Genomic DNA, 18,515 nt, shown 5'->3' with positions numbered 1-18,515 from the left:
GTTCTGGTTTCAGATAACAGAGTGGAAACTGAGCTAGCTTGATGAGAACACTACAAGGAGAGCTTGAATGCTCTCCAGACCCATCTGGACTTTTGTTCCTTTCAAACGATAGTTTTATTCTTTCTCATTGCATGGACAGACTGAATGCGGACTTTCTCTTTCCCAGGAACGAAAATCCCAGGGAAGAGACTTGGTGGAAAGGACTACCTCCCATCCAATCAATGGTGACTGGGGCAGTTTTGTTTGGTTAATTTGTCCAACTTAGAACCACTGGAGTGTGGTAATGTGGGTGGATTTCCAGATTCAGAACGTAAGAACTGAGGGGAGCGGTACTCAGGAGATCATTCAGGCTCCTTGTTTGTGGTGGTTCGCCTGATCACAAGTTGCTTAGTTTGTTTCTCCCCACATTTTAAGTCTCAGCACCACATTTCAGTCAACTGATAAGATTTTATTATAACGTCACACTGGAAAATGGGGAAACGCAGAGATCTGTTTCTGCCTCTGGCAATTCAGATAGCGTGTCCTTCCCTTACTAGGTAGAAAATGTTCTCTGTGATAGTGTTCCTCCTTATGCTGACTTAGCAGACATGGGAAGCTGATGAAAGAAGACATGTAAAGTCAGGATTCTTAGGTGTTTTTCCTCATTCTTATGGCCCATTCCCTATACATCTCTAATGCTAATATTGCAATGATCTAAGCCAGGCTTTGAAAAAAGGAGACTAGTCACCATTAAATATGGCATGCTTCTGTAAGTGTCCACTTTGGATGTTTGAAAGCTGTTGTTCAAATGGCCCCCTATGGCTCGATTTTGATTAGTGTTTCATCCACTCAGAACCAGAAAAATATGGGTCAAGGCAAACTAAACTGAGATTTAGATTTGAATTGTGGGTGTATTGGCAACTTAATTGGTGGAAAAAGTGTATGATCTCTACAGAGACAGGAAAGAAACCTATGAATTGTAACTAAAAGTTTTCTTTGGCCAAGAATTATTCTAGAAAATATAGAGATCTTGCTATGGATGGGCAGCAATAGCAGTATAAGGAGTTTTTATTTTGCAGTACTGAGAATTGAACCTAAGGTATCATACATGCCATGAAACTCAATTTGGACAAAACCAAAACAAAGCAATAACAACAACAAATACCCTACCGTAATGGATAAAACTAGAAAAGAACTTGAAATGTTTATACATCTGATCTTTTTCTCACAACCGGAGCTACAATGTAGTTATCATAATTTGTTCACTTATACAAAATAACTGTCACCAGAAGCAGGAGTCTAACAAAATGTAGAAGCTAAAACTCCCTCCAGTCCCCTAGAAGTAGGTTTTTTTTTTTCCACTTAAATTGCTATTGTGGCAACAGATGTAAAAGTAAGCAGCTTTTATAGAAGAGGTACCCGAACGTAATCATAAGCTGAGGAAGACAAGTCAACCGGGTTGAGAATGCACCAGATGAAAGAAAAGACATCAGAGTGGGAAGGTGATACAGATGGAATAGAGGTAACTCCTGAGCCCTGTGTGTGTACCTCTGTAATCAGTGGCATTCTAGTCAAGTTCCCATCGCTTGCTCTGGGCTTTATTTTTCCTTGCCCTAAGCTGCTTCTGGGTAAAAAGCACACTCAGCTTGTGTGACCTGCAGTGGGCCTGTTACATGCAGTGGGTCCAAGGAAACCTTTCAAGATTCAGCCTTCTGTTATGGCTGTTTGCAGCTGCCTGGAAATTCTTAAGGGATGGAGTCATAGACAGAAGATGTGGGAGCCCAGTCATTCCTGAGGAAGCAGGGTGATTTGGTTTTAAAGCACCCTTGATATTTTATATTTATTTATTCGCTGCTTCTAGAGAAGGGGAAAAATGTGCCCACATAGAATACCCTTACACACAGCAAAGCAGTAACAGTGACTCTCTAATTCCCCTGCTCAGGCTTGGAGTAGTTTTAGAACTGTGGACCCGCAGATCACAGTAGCCCCTTCCAGGGTATTTTAGGCTTAGAGAAACCTAGTCTCGCAGCTATCAATGACCTGGAAATCACATACCCTGTAAAGGCTCACACTGGCTCTTCTATGGACTAAGCCTAATGTCTTGAGTCCTGACCTCCCAAAGTCCTTCAGACTGAACAGCACAGGCTTGAGACAGTTTGCATAATTTCAGAATCAAAGACGTGGTTTTTCAAATATGGATTTTTAGTTTGGTTCAGTGTCATCTGGGGAAGGTGGGAGAGATGGCATATTTGGAAAAGGAATATTGGTAGATTTCATCTTACCTGCGAGGCTACCGGTTACCTACAGTATCCATCTTAAAATACTAAGCTTGGAACGTGATGGGGTGCTGGAGAGGGGCAGAGATATTTTGCCCAAAGCAAACGTTGACTTTGTATTTCCAGAAAAGTCCCATGTGAGGACTGACACCTAGGAGCAATAAAGAAAAGAAGGTCTTTTTCTTGTGTCAAAAAATTCGTGCGGCCAGCATTCCCTCTGGGGGACTGACTACTCCACGGGCCAGCCGTCCTGGACCGGCCTCTGCTTGGGCAGCCACATGGGGAGCATTTCACACAGTGGACTGCACTGGGCTTCCCAGATCCCTCTTCCCCAAATCCCTACCCTGACGCAGCTCCCACTGCCTGACAGGTGTTTGCCCAACTCCAGAGGCCCAGGATTTTGGGGAGTGTCTGAGCCAATAAGATTTCTCCTTGGGGGGGAGGGCGTGGCCACACGGGTCAGAGCAGGGGCGGGGCTTGCGGAGCCGAGGAGAGCCTAGCTGGTTGCGTGGAGGGTTGTTTGATTCCCACCCCCTCTTTTTTCTTTTTTTCTTTTTCCTTTTTTCCCCCTTTCTCCCTGAGTCTTATTAATTTCTCTGTGGGGCTGCGGCTGGAGACCGTGGAGCGCTGGATATGACGCTCGGAGCTTTAATTACCGCAATGGCTGGACAAGTGTGAGGAAAGCTGACAGGGAGGGAAAAAAGGGGGGACAAGATCGAAGAAGAGAAGCAAAGAAGCACCCTCCCATCCCTTCTCCTTCTCTCTCTAGATTTGGACAGGAGGTGCAAGGAGACTGAAGAGAGAGCTGAACATAGCCCGGCTTTGGGGGAGAGGCCGGAACCCTGCCGCCTCTTTGCAATCAACTTTTTTTGGAAGCCTGTTTTTTTTTTTTTTTTCTTTTTTTTGCCCCCCTCTTTCTTTTTATTGTTGACCAACCAGTGTGAGAGAGAGAGAGAGGAGAGAGGGGGAGCGAGCGAGTGAGAAAGTGAGGAGGGTGCGAGCGAGCGGAGGAGCACTCGGGGAAATTGCTGCACAGTCCTGCCTGGAGCACCAGCCGCACAGTCGCGCACACTCCCACCCGCGCGCACTCTCCCGCGGTCCCTCGCCGGGTCCCCGGGTCCCCGGGCCCTGGAAGCCACCGGCACCGACTAGCTCGCCAGCCCCGGGAGCCCGTGCACCGCGCGCGCCGCGCCCGCCCCCCTCGCGCCCCCCACGCGCTCCCGACAGAGGGGGGGGGGGGAAGAATCTCCTCCGCGTGCCCGCAAGGGGCTATGCCATTTGGACATGTAATTGTCAGCGCGGGATCTGAGACTTGCCAAAAATGAAGCTGGCGACCGGACTGTGGGTCTGGGGGAGCCTTCTGGTGGCCACGGGGACCGTCCAGCCCAGCGCTTCTCAATCAGGTGGGTCGCGCAGTCTCGCGGTTTTCCCTCTCGCGCTCCAGCTGTTGAACCCGCCACCGCCTCGGGTGGCTTCCTTCTCCTTCTCGGCCCTTCTGTCACCTACTGGCTCCCAGGCTCGAGGGAACCCTAGGGACCCGGCTGGCTTCTGGCTTGGGTCGCCCCCTCGCTCCAACCCAAACTTACCTTTGTGTGTGTGTGCGCGCGCGAGCGTGTGTTTTTTAATAGATGCTGCCAATGAGTCCGCTTCCCCTGCCTGCCCCCCACCCCGGGATTATTTGTCGCCCCCCTCCTCTCTCTCTAGCCCCCTTCTTTCTTTCTCGCGCGTTTTCTGGGAGCCTAAGCGGGATCGCTTCTGGTGGCGCCCGTTTGTTCGGGGCGTGGGAGACAGAAGCCGGTCCGTGGAGGTTCCCTCCTCCTCCCGCTGGGCAGGAAAAAAGAAAATAAAGAAGAAAAAAAAAAGAAAGAAAAAGAAACAACACAAACAACAAAACAAAACAAACCCCAAACCCCGATAGATCTCTGCACCTCTTCTTCGGGCCGCAGGGAGGTCGCTGGGCTGCGCCTGCCTGGCCTTCCTGGGGTGCAGGGCTGCCGCGGGTGGAGCGGAGCGCGGGCCGGGAGCCCGGCTTGGCACCTGAGCGTGCTTGCGTGCTGCCGCCAGCCCGACTCTCCCGTACCCTGCGGGGTCACACGGGACGCGGAGCCGGGGGCCCCCAGTAGCTGGAGCGCACCGGGCACGCGCCTCGGCCAGGGCCAGGGGACTCTGGGCCTCCTCTGTTGGCATCCCGGAGCTGTCTTGCGATTGACTTTGGGGGCGCTTGCTCTCCTGCCTGCACGATCTCTTTAAAAAAAAAAAAAAAAAAAAAAAAAAAAATCCTAGTCTACTGTGCTCAGAGCCCGGCCTTCCCACCCGGTGCTGGGCTTGCTCCCGGAAGAGTTCTTCCAGTAGTGCAACTTGCGATTGGCCTGAGTCCTTCCAACTTCTGTTTACTGCCCGGCGGGGTTCCTGAGCCCACGGGTGGCGCTCATTGACTTAGCCCGAGGCGGGCGCCTTGGCGGCACCCCTAGAGCGGCCACTGTTGGCCCGAGCGCCGGAGCCCCAGGTATTTGGACAGAAAAAGGACTAATTGACCCCGAGAGGCAGCGCCGTGTTACTGGCGTGCTGGGGCTACCAGGGCCAATGACAGCAGCTGCGGTGGTGGAGTTCAAAGTTTTTTTGGTTTTTTGTTGTTGTTGTTTTTGTTTTTTTTTTTTGACACTTGGGAGTTTCCCCGGGATGAGAGGAGGGGACAGGAAAGGACCAAGGAGAACCGGTGTGTCTGTTGCGGCCAAGAGGGGTGAGAAGAGGGCTTTTGGAGAGGCAGGGAGATTTCCGGAACCTTCCGGGGCTGGTGGCGGGAGCGTGGGAGTCAGCTTGAAGAGATAAAGCATTCAGGAGTGGTAACAGGGAGAGCTTTGGGTCCCCAGAGGGTGTCCTTCTGACCTCACCGAGAAAACAGCAGCTTGCTAGTTTTCCCGCTCCGCCCCCCCTTCCCCGCCTCCTTTTAGCCTAGTAAATAACAAGTTACAATCTCTGAGCCGTTCAAAATGACCTTCGAATGGCACATGTGCGCCATTTGTGCTGGCCGTTTGCAGACTCCCAGTGACTCCGAAATTCTTCGTGCATACCAGTTTCCCGGGCCCCAGCCACCTCTGGGATCACAGCAGCGAGGACTTGGGATTCTAGCTACCCACTCAGAGCCCTTCGCCTTTTCCCCCTCAATGGGTTGATTATGCACATTGACCCATTCAAAAACACTTGCGACTGTCACGCAGGCTTAGCCGAGAAGAATTTCTATCAGGCCACCCTACCAGGGGGCTGTCTGGCGTGGCCTGGGCCGCTGGGGGGATCCCCGCTTCGAGTCCGCAGCAATGTGGTATTAACTGTGCAGCTCCCGGTAAGGCTCTGCCAAAAAGCCCTTTTCAAAATTTAGGCAAGGAATGTAATCCAAATTAGTTCTGCGGCTGTCCCCTTCCATGTCTCAGACGACACCAGCTTGCGCCCTAGCTCTCTCTGCTCTGTTCCCTGGATGAATCGTCAGACCCACAAGTGAGCCCATTTAGAAGCATGAGGATTAGCGTGGCATTGTTGTTCCTGTGTGTGACTCTGTACTTGAAATTCTGGGGGCACAAAAGAGAGCCTCACTTGTTCAAAACACAAAGTGATCTAGATGAAAGGGCCGCACAAAGAAAAGCTCTCGGGTGCATCCCTGGTATAATTACAACAAGCATACTTCGGTGATCTATTGGACACTGTCAGTGCCCCCAGGGCCTTCCCCCCCCCCACACACTTCAGGCGCCCCACCGCACCTGGCAGAGAAAGTTCAGCTGGTTTTAATGTAGTGCTATTATAAAAACAAGTAGCTGTCTGGTGAGCGTGAGGTTCTGTGTCTGTGGCTGTGCATGTGTGTGGCTGTCTATCCAAGTAAATACATACTGCGCGTCTCCTCTCTCGCGGTTAGCAGTCAGTAGCAGTTTGGAGGAGTTTGTTTTGGTCCAAATGAGAAATTAAGTGCGGATAAGTAAACTAAGCTGCCAGAGGGCGACAAGATGTTGAGTGAATTGCTTTTAGATGAAACAAATTAAGGAAACGAGGGAAGACAATCTGCTTTTCGCATTATTAGACACGCTTGGAGTTCAGGGGAGAGTGGCATATTTTTGAAATGCTAATTTCTTAAGCAGAAGGAATGCACCTTATTTACTGCTGTATGTGAATGGAATAAAACCATACAGTGGAAGATTCTCATCTACGATCTTCAAGATGTTTCTTGGGAAAATTGTACATAAGAAAACTTGGCTTTTCTTTTGCTCCAGGGAAAACAAGTCAGCTTTTGAGCATTTAAAAATAATTCTGAGGAATTTTTGACTTATTACTAGTGATAAATTTTATCTATAAATGTTTTTAGTCCAAGGCCTTTCTATGGCAATTCCACCTGAAGGGGGTAATTCTAAAGTGTTTGCCTTCTTTCTGTGATGGGACTTATCAATATCGCTTTTGTAATGAAATAAAAACATACAGTAGTGTTGAAGTGACCTTCTCCTAAGCCTCCCTATGTGATGGACAAGTTCATTTTCATTCTCATATGCCAGTTACGTAGTCCCCTGCTTTTCATTCCATTAAAGTGCACACATCTACAAATTTAAGGTACATTATTTTCCCCAAAACTTCAGGTGGGATTCTACATTTGAGATGAAATTATTAATACAAGTTAAATGACAAAAATATTACATAGTTTTTAAAAAAATGCCTCAGTCATCGTTTCCAAGTGTACTTACAATGAGCATGTCCATGGGCACACTATCACAGGCCTTTTGTTCCTTTAATTTTGAAAACCATGCATGTGTGTACAAGAGAGCTTGAGAGAAGGACATGTTTTCCATTCCAAATACTTCTAAACAGATGACTGCCTCTCACTGTAGCTGCAAATTACTTAAAATCCTATAGGTTTCTGGGGCTGAGATGAAGTGGAAAAGCTCTGATGCTGCCATGATTCCTTGTTTCTCTTTTCAACTCAACTGCCTTTATTTTAATCATGCACTCATAGAAAGTCAAATTTCTGGAAAAGTGAAGCACTTACAGCTTTGTATATACATATTTTTTTTTTTTTTTCATTTAGTCCCTGGTAATGTGTCCTAATTAGCAAATTACATCAGAATGTTTACTAGGGCTTGCAGGGGATGTAAGATTTATGTATTTTCTATTCTAACCTGAACACAATGTTTGCATTGACTGATTTTTTAGAGTCTGCATTCACTTGATAGAAAATCATATTTCCTCCTCAGAATGGATTCAAATATTTAGTATTCATGAGCTTTTATCTCTTTGGTTCTTAAATAGAAGTACTATTTATCATCTGTCTTATACACTCACCCTTTCCATTACTATGGATTCCTTACATATTATTTGAGTTTAGGCACATATGAATATATATTTCCCCTCCCAGCACTAAGTACATTCATTGTGTGTGTGTGTGTGTGTGTGTGTGTGTGTGTGTGTCTTTCCCTGTGACCTGCCACTCAGCCACTGCAGGACTTCTCTAAGCCAGCTTTCATTCTTTCTGATAAATCTGATATGGCTGGTTGGCTGAACAATCGTAAGCCATTCCATTGCTCAGATTTATTCCTGAAAGAAAATAAAACGGCATCGATCCTAGATCACTAGGGCATCTCAAAAGCCCAGACTCCAAGGCCAAATCTTCGCACAGAGCACTACCTCTCTCCCTTGTGCCTTTTCTCCCATTGACCGTCCAACAAAAGCTACTGATACAAGGAATTGTGCTCTGGGAATTCTCCGAAGCTTGATTACAGCCACCTTGAGATTAATGGCTATGTAAGGTGTACATTTTACACAATTTACTAAATTAGCATGTCTTTAATATTGCACTGCTTTTTGTGCTATGACCAGTCAGTTATTTGGAAAATTTAGTTTGTGTTTTCAAAATAGCAATAACTTTTGGTTTTACAGTGTTCTGCTCCCATTGGATGTCCAGAAGTGATGTGTAAGTATCCAAAATCTAAAAGAAGCAAATGATCAGAAAGGTTAAATCTGTTACCAGCAGATTTATTGGCATTTGATCTGCTTAATTTCAAGCTTCTCAGGGATACTTTTTTGTATATATGTTGTTAATAGTTACATTGAAATTAGTTAATATGTGTTCAAATCTACAATAGTCTATAAAAGTATCAAGAACATCTGGTTATCTGACATGCTGAATGTATTATTACAGAGTAGAAGTTGATCATACTACCAACTTCCTGCCAGACTATATAATCATACAGGGTCTGTTATATCAACATTTCACCATATTGAATTAAATTGAGTCTCTTTTTCTAATACTCATTTTATGTACTATAAATGTCAAGTAGTCAGAGAAAAATATTTTCATTATTCCTAGTAGAGTTATTTATATGAGTTTATAATGAGAAAGTATTTTGATTTTTTTCATTTATTTGTTCTGAATAAAAAAGATGATAGCTCAATGTTTCCTGAAACAGTAGCACTTTGACATAATTGTAAGGAGAACTTACCTGCCTATATTGCAATTAAGAACAGCACAGACCATAACCACATGCTTTAAATCAGGATTCCTGCATCCTAGGGACAGCTCTTATAAGGTTATTCTTAATGTTTTCAGTTTCTCATTCCATGCCTTTGTGAGTGGGATTAACTGCCTGGGGGGAATGCATGTAAGATACTGTATATGTCTCTACTGGGGGGCAGTTTTCCACAACAATGAGTTTAAAGACTTCTGTGGTGTTGAGATACATTCTAGTAACCAGTTAATTGCTTTTGTACATGAAATTCAAGTTGTACAATACAATTAAGACATTTATTTGCACATGTGTTGAGAAACACAACATAAACTCACTAACAAGCTGTTCCGGTCAGGAAACCACCAGTTTAAAGACATTCAGAGGTTCTTGACTCTGCAACATTTATTTGTGAAAACTCTTTCTCTCAGATAATACTTTTGGAATTGCTCTATGGCCTTTTCAGATTTCATTGTTTACGTGTCTTTCTGAGTTGTTGTTATTTTGACATGTCAAAATAAACAAATTTGTTTTTCTAAGCTTTAACAAGAAGCTTTAAAGTTACTTTCTGGCTTTCCTGTTTGATACTGAAACAAGTCCTTTCTAGATTTAAAGAGGCCTTCTCACTTCTAGTATACACTGTTAAAATGTGTGGCCATTTGGGGACTGAAGCTAAAGAGTTTTTTGAACAGGAAGTAATTGCCTTGTAGTTATTTTTGAATAAATGATTGCATATACGCCCATCATTTTGCACAACTCCAGGGGGCAGCAGTCACACAGAATTTAATAAGATGAGGCCTGCACTGTGGGGAGCACATCAGCGGCTCTGGTGTTGAGTAAATGCTAAAGAATAAATCACGGAAATAAATGTAAGAGTTAAGGGCTCCAGCATAAGCCTTTGAGAGAGCATGGGTTAGACTTCCGGCCTATTTGCATATCTCTATTAGTACTAAATAGGACGTCTCAACTATTAGAAGCTTGAATATTTTTAATGATTTCATTGGAAAATGGATGTTTCAACATACAGGAAGCAGGAATCAATTGTTTTACAATTATTTTTGTAAGCCAATCTCCTGTTGTTGGGTAAGTTCATGTGTGTAGACCAAGTATCCAAAGCAGGTTTTTATAGCCAGATTTTGTTAAAGCTAAAGAAAGAAGCCACCTTCTAGGAACTTACTTCGGAGGTCTTTGGTGTTTGCACCTTTCCCCTCTGCTGTTCTCTCCTTTCTCTCTGCTGTTTTTAGAGAAATCTACTGCTCTTTAGAAGGTCCTGATCTAGTCTTGTCTTCTCAGTTTTGTAAAGAAATTAGAAGCGGAGGGAAACAGGGTGTTGTTTCCTGTGTTATTTTCTATCAAGTACATAATCATGTTCGAAAATTCATAGACAATTAAAAGAATAAATAAAAGGTTTGGTCAAAGAGAACAGCAAAAATTGTGATGAAACAGATCAGCTGTATCGTTCTCTCCAAGGCAAAGGCTGTGTGATCATCACTATCATTGTTGTATCTAGGTCACCATATTGGATTGCATATATAATTTGTGCAATATCATGAGATGATTAAAAAATAAAGCACATTGTTAGGAGAAATGTATGAGGATCTATACCTGATTCTCAGTACTTACTCCAGACCCTGTAATCCACATAGTAGCAGCTACATAAGGATTTGTATAGAATGGTACTTTAAAGCATCTCCTTCATGAGACTAAAAAGTAGAGATGGCTGTTTATCTTATCCATAATAATGTATTTACTTAAACAAAATGGACTGTAAAAAAATACCTGGTGAGTTCTTCCTCACTTCCAAGTTAGTGGAGGCCTTTAACCAACAAATTTCAAGAGTCTATGAGAGTCATCCAGCCCTATCCTGAATCCAAGGCTCTTATTTCCAAGGCAATTGTGTTCTCTCATGTCAGTTTTCCTCTGAACAACTACAGAAGGAGAGTTTGCAATCTTGAGACTTTGTGGGTTTGTTTCATGGGCACAATTGTGACTCTCTCACTGGCTTTTCTGCAAGATGCTGCCTCTAGGCTTTGTGTCATGCAATGCTGTCGATCTACCTTAACTCGTCTTGTGGATGAGCTCCTTGAAGTATCTGTGTGTTCTTGGACATGATCCACATTCTTTTGAGTTCTAGTGACAGAAAAAAAAAAAAAAAGAGAGAGATTTGAAACTTGTTTTGGCAGGCAGAGTCACTTCCTGTTAGGAACTGGAAATGAAAATGGACCCCCTCCATCCATAAAAGATTAACATAGACACCATGAAACTTCCTGTGCAACATCATTAAATGTCTCTCATGAGGATATATCAGGATCATTACTCTTAATCATGTTATTTCCAATATTGTAAGGGTTACTGAAGCAAGCTACACACCATTAAGAATATACAAGACACAGTTTCTCAATTCTGGGAGTTAAATGAACAGAGATCAAGCTTGTCTACTTACATGCATCTAAACATACGTGCACACAGCTCATCGCCACTTTGGAAACACAATTTAAAGGTGTTTTAAGAAAAGAACATAGCCACTTTTTTTCTCCCAAACATCAGCTATATCAACCATCAGATTTACCACTGGATCTTTGCTAATCTTTTGAGTTTTAATATGTCTATTTCATATGCTTCTGTATTAATGAATAGTCATGGTAAGCCCTTATGATAAATGGCAATATAAAGCCAGCCTTCAGGATATCTGTCTTCTGGTCTTCTTTCCCCTAGGGTATCTCATAGATGATTAGGACAGAAAACTTTGTCCATGGCTTCTTCAAGTCCATGATGCCACTATCTTGAATAACTACCAGCATGTGTAGTTCTCTATTTCAAGACCAGCCCCATCACTGACAGGGGGAATCTAATAGAGGTCTCAGATGGTAGTAAGTACTCTGGTCTAGGCAACTCCTGTTCCCAAGATCTTTCTTTGTCATTATTTGTTCTTACTCCCTGTAGGCCTGCAGAATATTCGATTATTAGTTTTATTAATTTCTTTCTGTGGGGACCTCAAAGAACTCAACAACAACAACAACAAAACCAAAATATTTATTCCATATGCATATACTTTCATTTTAGGAAGTTCTTTGGCAAGCTATTTTCTCTCCACAGTGATACCAATTAAACCAGTTTGTTTTTAATAAAAACTGACTGCATGGTTTATTAAAAATCTATCCCTAAATTGTTTTTAAATAAAAATCTTAGACAAGTCAAGGAAATGGTACCACAAGGTCTCCTTGCCTCTAAGAACTTCTTCCTACCATTGCCAGATTACGATTCTAATACAACACATCAGTAATCCTAGTTGTTAGTGAGAACTAATGAAATTTAGACCAACACCTGTGGAGAATCCACAGGACTGGACCCTAGTCCTCTGCATAAATGAGACAGTTGTGTAGCTTGGTCTGCTTAAGAGGCTCTCTGGCAGTAGGATCAGGATTCATCCCTGGTGCATGAGCTGGCTTTTTGGAGCCCACTACCTATGGTGGGACACCTTGCACAGCCTTGAGGCAGGGGGAGGGGCTTGGACCTGCCTCTACTGAATGTACCAGATTCTGCTGACTCCCCATGGGAGGCCTTACCTTCTTGTAGGAGGGAATGGGGGTGGATTGTAGGGGAGGCTGGAGGGGCTGGAGGAGGAAAGAAAGGGATCTGTGATTGGTATGTAAAATGAATAAAAAACTTTCTTAATAAAAAAAGAAAAAAATCATAGTTTTAATTCTGAAATACCCTGTGAATCCCATTGTGAGGTTCAAAGTCTGCTTAAATTGTCTTCAATTTTATGCCTTAGAGTTTCTTATGATGTATTCTGCCTAAAAGCCAGTCTACCTACTAAGCTTTCCAAGGTCATGCCTAATTATTGTCTTGACTTCTGCTGACTCCTTTACTTGTAATTCATGACTTACTTGATGCCTTATAAAAAAAGATTTTGCATATTGTAAGTTCATTTTTGAATCACATCTGTTCCTTATTTCTCCCTTAAATTGACTACAGTAGCCTATGAACCTTTTCAACATCACCTTTTCCATTTACCATACAGTTTCCACTTTTGAATACAAGTTGACAGCTTCCGACTAATGTGAGCCAAAGACATAGTTAGCACTTAAAAATATTCTTTAAACTAAAGAATAATATACACTTGCTGGAATAATCTTAAGCTCATTCACACACGGTTCTTATTTGTAATTAAATCATTTTGTGCACAATGTAAGCTGTTCTAAAACATCAATACAGAATTGTTAATAATAGGTATTAGTGGTGTTTACCCAGGGCGGTTCTTTGGTAGCTTTCTTGTGCCTCTGAGGCTATTTCTTCAAGTAGAGCCCTTTTAAGATTGTATAATTTGAAACCCTTGCCCATTTTTGGAGCTTGCTCATAAAATGATACCAAGTATTTCTGTTCATTTTATTTTTGGCAAGTTGAAAAAAAATGTGAATATCATCCTTAAACACATGCAACTGTCTTTTAATCCACTCTTTTTAGGTTAAATGGTAATTATAGTGCTGCTTTTTTTCAGCGCTCACTTAAACTTTTTAATCTGTTTAAGTATTAGGGATCGAACAACCACCAGCAATGTCCCCTCTGCAGGTTGGGACCATATTGAAAATTAGAGCACCTGGTGGTTCAGAGCACGAATCACTCTTACACAGGAGCGAAGCTGGATGCCTCGCATGCATATCAGGTAGCTAACAACCACCTGTAACTCCAACTCCATGGGTCCCATGTCTATGGCCTCTGTGGGTACCTGCTGACCCACGCATATGTGGCATACACTTACACAGATACGCGCATACACATACATGATCAAAAGTAAATCACATCGTAAAAAAAAGGATACCCAAGGAGCAGATATAAGATGTTTAAGACATCAGCCTTTTCCTAATAAAGGACAGCTGACAGCAAGCAATAAAACACACTATAAAATATGTCATCAAGAGATCTTGCAAATGTGGGGGAGGAATAGTTGTTTTCAGGGAAATACTAATAAGAATCTCATGAAAAAAATGAATTACAGACAGAATGTAACATTTTTCTATTTCTAGATAGATGTGATAATATAACTTTGTAATAGCTAAGATTTCTCGGGTTCCTGAAATAGACAGCTAGACATATGCTTACCATTTTGAAGCACTCTGTAAAGAAAGTGTTAGCATTGCAATTGAATAGGGAGATGATAGGGGTTCTCTTGGCTGCTCTTTTAGATGACTGATTTGTATCCTGAGAACGAGTGATGTGTTTGTAGTGTCTATAACCTCAAACCCTTCCAGGGAGAGTATACATCGAAACATTTTCCCCTGTCAGGTTACCTCATTCTAGGGAACTGCCAACCTTTCTAGGCCACTAGGGCGCACCAACTGTGCTTAAACCTATAATTGCCTGAAAGAGTTAATGCCACTTTTCAAACTAACTGTAAAGTGAGGCCTTTATTACTGAGACCTTATTATTTGTGAGAAATGGGCATGGAGACGACAGCCCAATGTCAGAGGTTATTTGAAAACTTTCTTCATCCCTTTTCCTTTAAGACTGAGAAGGGGACTGGAGAGAAGGCTCTGGAGTTAACAGCACATGCTGAGGACTGGGGTGCTTCAGGACCATGCATTCCTGTGGCAGCTCTTTCCTTCAGAGGATCTGATACCCTCTTGTGGCTCCGTGGGCACCTGGCCCTGTGTAGTGAACCACATAGACTCACGCGGGCTCACGCACATACACATACATAAACACCTGACATTTAAACAAAGTATCCACGATAAGAAAGTTTGGGTCGGAGACCACTGTTCCTACCTGCAGTTAAGAAAACAGAAGTCAAGGAAGTCTTGGGGAGGAGCGAGCCTGTGTGTTCAGCATTATGTGTTCCAAAAGCCAAGAGGCTTCCCCTCTGTTTCTTAGGGCCCTGCACGCCTTCCTCACAGTGGCAAAAAGAGTGGCATGGCTCCTCTACCTATCTGCCCTCTGTGCAAGGAAGACGTCCTGGGGCCCTTTGCTGCAGGTCAGCAGCTCTTTCTACTTCCCCTATAACTACGTGAAGATATTTGTCTAATAAAAATCTGCTAGTTAAGGAGACTTGGTGCAGGTCCCTATGAATGTTGCAAACTATAGTCTCCTCATTTTGTTTTACTGTTGATCTTTTGTTTTGTTTTTGCACAGCCGACATTCAGGCAAGCTTCCCACACGTTTTATCTTCTTTGCAAAACAAAACAAAAGAAAATCGACCTGAAGCAGGAGCATAGGAATATATTGGAACCTGACTTTGCATGCTTTCCTTAAAAATAAATAAATGAATAAATAAATAAGTAAATAAATTTGAACGAGGCACAGGGCCTTGGGACACATCAGTGTAGGGAAGCTCAAAAGTTCAACTCTTATGGTAAATAAGAATCGTGGTAAACCTGCTTGTGAGTAAACATTGTGCATCTTAGGACATTTTAAAAATGGGTCGTGTAAGATTTCTCATGTGTTAATTCTGTAGTTTATAATGTAGTTTAATGGAGTCATGGCACTGCCAGTTTTCTTATGTGACAGCTATATTATTAAGGTCCTATTCCTTAAAATGTAACTCGCTAGGGTTTTAATCACATTATTTAGTATGGATAAAATTCTATCTTTGACTTTTACCCTCTGGATAAGTTAAATGTGACACTTTTAGTCACAATTGCAATTACTATTAGGAGTGGCTGAAACAATGCTTCTAAATTAAAATTAGTAGTCAGAGGCCACAGACCTTTGGTGATAATTTTAACTAATGTATCAGTACATTTGAGAAACAATAAAAGGATTAGTGTTAAAGTCATACACTTAGTATGTAAAATACATCAGCTAAATAGTTAATATTTCCCAGTTGTTAACTTCAAATTTAGCAGCCCACTGTCCCTGGAGATGTATCAAAACCTCTAAAGATGTGCCTGGAATTAATGGGAACTCAAGTGATTAGTATTCAGATATAATTCTTTGCTGGCCTTTTTCTTTTCTTTCTTTTAAGTACAGGATGAAAATTGAGAGTATATATAAAAAAAGACTTTGAGATAAATTGAAATAGACAAAACATTTCACACAAGTGTTGGTGAAAGGGGCATTCATTATTTTTGCTGAGCTTACTCCATTGCTTGGGGCCAGAATTAGCACGCTGTGAGCCAGAGAAAGAGATAAGACCAACAGAATGGCATGCATCTAATTTTGTTTAGCAAATTTAGATCTGATACATGCTCCTTTACTCCTACAGACTGGCTCCATCATTCCTTGAAAGGTGCAGATTAAGCCTGTCTCCTCTAGTTCAACAGCTTTTGCTTAATATTTATAGGCTACACAAAAATAATTCTCTAAGTACTATATTTCTCATTGGCAAGATGAATACTGTCAAGGTAGATTTGTTAATGGGGGAAAAGAGAAAAATTAAAACAAAGACATTTCAATGGCTCCAAGTCTGCCAATAATAAGAACATGTAGAAATCTCTGCAATATCTTTGTTTCAAAGCCACGTATGAGACTTCATGTGTAGTGAAGAGTTCTTTTCTGCTTGTAAGACAGAAATCCCATTATTTTTGTGATCATGTTGTGATTTGAGTCTGCTAGATGGTTCAGACTCCTTCTCAAACTAGTGACTGACTGTCACACAAACCAACAGGACCTAGCAATCCTGCAAGTCTCAGGTATTATCACATGGATAAATTTTGGTGAGGTTTCCTAAATGAAGCAAAATTACACTAGAAAATTCTCACAAAGCCTGTGACAGTTGAAAGAAATATGATTCTGGGAAACAATAGGAAAAGATAATATGTACATTTGAAATATTTGAAGGCCTATAACCAAAAGAACACTAAATTAAAAGGTATCAGAAACATGTAGTGTTTGTTATGTACCTGCTAGACCTTGGACATGGCTGGAGACTATATTGTCTATAATCAAGCTCACAATAGAAAATAATTCTCATATTCATGAATTGTTCATCTCATCATATTGCTAGTGGTTATTTCAAGGTTAATTTTTTTCCAAACCGCTTCTCTCTTGATTACGGTCTGTAGTAATTGTGTATATGCTGATAGAGCACATGAAAACTTTAAACTTGAAGACTGTTTTGACTTCATCCTGTGTCAAGATCAAATGATTATCCACGCTTCTTACTGAAATATATGAAGAAATTATTTTATTGTTTATTTCTTAGTTCTAGGAATTAGAAGAACTCTGTTTGGTATTTAAAATAATTCTATATAAACTCGCATAGGATTTGATGAATAAAATGTATCGCATTACCTGCACATGTATTTCTTAAGATTTTATGGTCTTCTAAAGTAGCAAAGTACATTCTTACTTAACAGAATTTTTTAGTTTCTTTCTCAGGAACTCTTTCCTCAGATTTACCCGGTTAAATAGCTAAAGAGTTAACATCTGACACATTAATCTGCTTCTATATTTCTCTGGCATGTGCTGTGATTCTCCTGTTATTAGTTGTTAAATATCCTTAATATTATCCCTGAATATAATAACATTTACCCCATAAGAGGTATGTGTCAGTTGTGTGAGTCTATGTTCACAAGTGTGTGAATACGTGTGTGTGTGTGTGTGTGTGTGTGTGTGTGTGTGTGTGTGTGTGTATCCATAGAGGCCCAAAGTTGATGTTGGATGTCTTCCTTTATTGTTTACAACTCTATATGTCACTGTGGGGTTAAAGCCAGAGCTCACCAATTCAGGCTAGTTCAGCTAGCCATCTTCCCTTGGGGATCCCTTGCACTGGTGGAATCCTGGGATCACAGGCAGCCATACTATCTGCCAGCCTTCTAGACAGGATTTTGGGATTCAAATCTTGGTTGTCATGCTTGCTATGCGGCATCTCCCTCCAATAATTATTAAAATAATAGAGATATGGACAGTGTGGTGTTAGGTTTGCCACAATTCAGTACTACCCAGTTTGAGGAACGCCTGTGTCTGGGTTAGATGGCTGTTTTCACTACTGGAATGTAAAAAGCAAGTGACCTAATGAGGCTCTCTCTGGCCCACAGAATGGTTACTTGATTGAGGTAAACCTAAAGACTCTGGAAACAGACGCTGAGGATGGGTGCTAATAGGTCATTTGGGTTTAGAATTGGGCTGGTTAGCAATCACAACAGTTTGAATGTGAGATGGGAATCGTGGGTGTAATGATCATATTGCCTCCTCTTTATTCATCTGTAAATTACCAGTCACAGATGTGAGCATGCATATGGAACCTCTCCCTTTAGGGCACCACACCTACTCTTCATTTATGGCATATAAGAAGAAAGAAAAATATAATCAAAACAATATATAATTAATATATGGCTGGGTGGTGGGTGGTGGTGCACAACTTTAATCCCAGCACCTGGGAGTCAAGGCAGGCAGATCTCTGTGAGTTCGAGGGCAGCCTGGTCAACAGAGTGAGTTCCAGGACAGCCAGGACTACACACAGAGAAACTCTGTCTTGAAAACCCCCCAAAAATGTAACTTTAAAATTATGAAAATTGTTAAATCATTTTGTTATGATATTTTTGCTAATAGCTTTAGATGTGTAATTCTTGTAAAGTAGTTTGTGTTACAGCAGAGGTCTGACACACGGTTTTTTTTTTTTTTTTTTTTTTTTTTATGAATGAATGGAGAAGTAAGGATATGGCAAGCACAGAGAAGAGTCTGCTTAAGAAGGAGACAGGATAACAGGCTTTAGTATTTGGATGGCTGTTATGCATAAGAGGGATTAGCACTGTTCTGTGTAGCCTTGGAGAACAGAAACATTAACAGCTGCTTGAAACTCTACAGCATCAGATTTCATCTGAACACCAACAAGGAGTTTCTCATCAGG

At 42.0% G+C, this 18,515-nt stretch overlaps 1 protein-coding gene across 1 annotated transcript in view; it reads left to right on the top strand.

Moving 5' to 3' along the window:
• The first annotated feature begins 3,219 nt into the window (after window positions 1-3,219).
• Window positions 3,220-18,515, top strand: part of Erbb4 (erb-b2 receptor tyrosine kinase 4) — a 1,064,935-nt gene continuing 1,049,639 nt past the window's right edge. The window contains exon 1 of the mRNA XM_036172732.1: window positions 3,220-3,658. Coding sequence (XP_036028625.1) covers window positions 3,577-3,658 — 82 coding nt within the window. The 5' untranslated portion in view covers window positions 3,220-3,576. The remainder of the gene's footprint in view (window positions 3,659-18,515) is intronic.

The sequence above is a fragment of the Onychomys torridus genome, chromosome 23 (genome assembly GCF_903995425.1).
Source record: "Onychomys torridus chromosome 23, mOncTor1.1, whole genome shotgun sequence".
NCBI lineage: Eukaryota > Metazoa > Chordata > Mammalia > Rodentia > Cricetidae > Onychomys > Onychomys torridus.
This window is presented reverse-complemented; position numbering and strand designations above follow the sequence as displayed.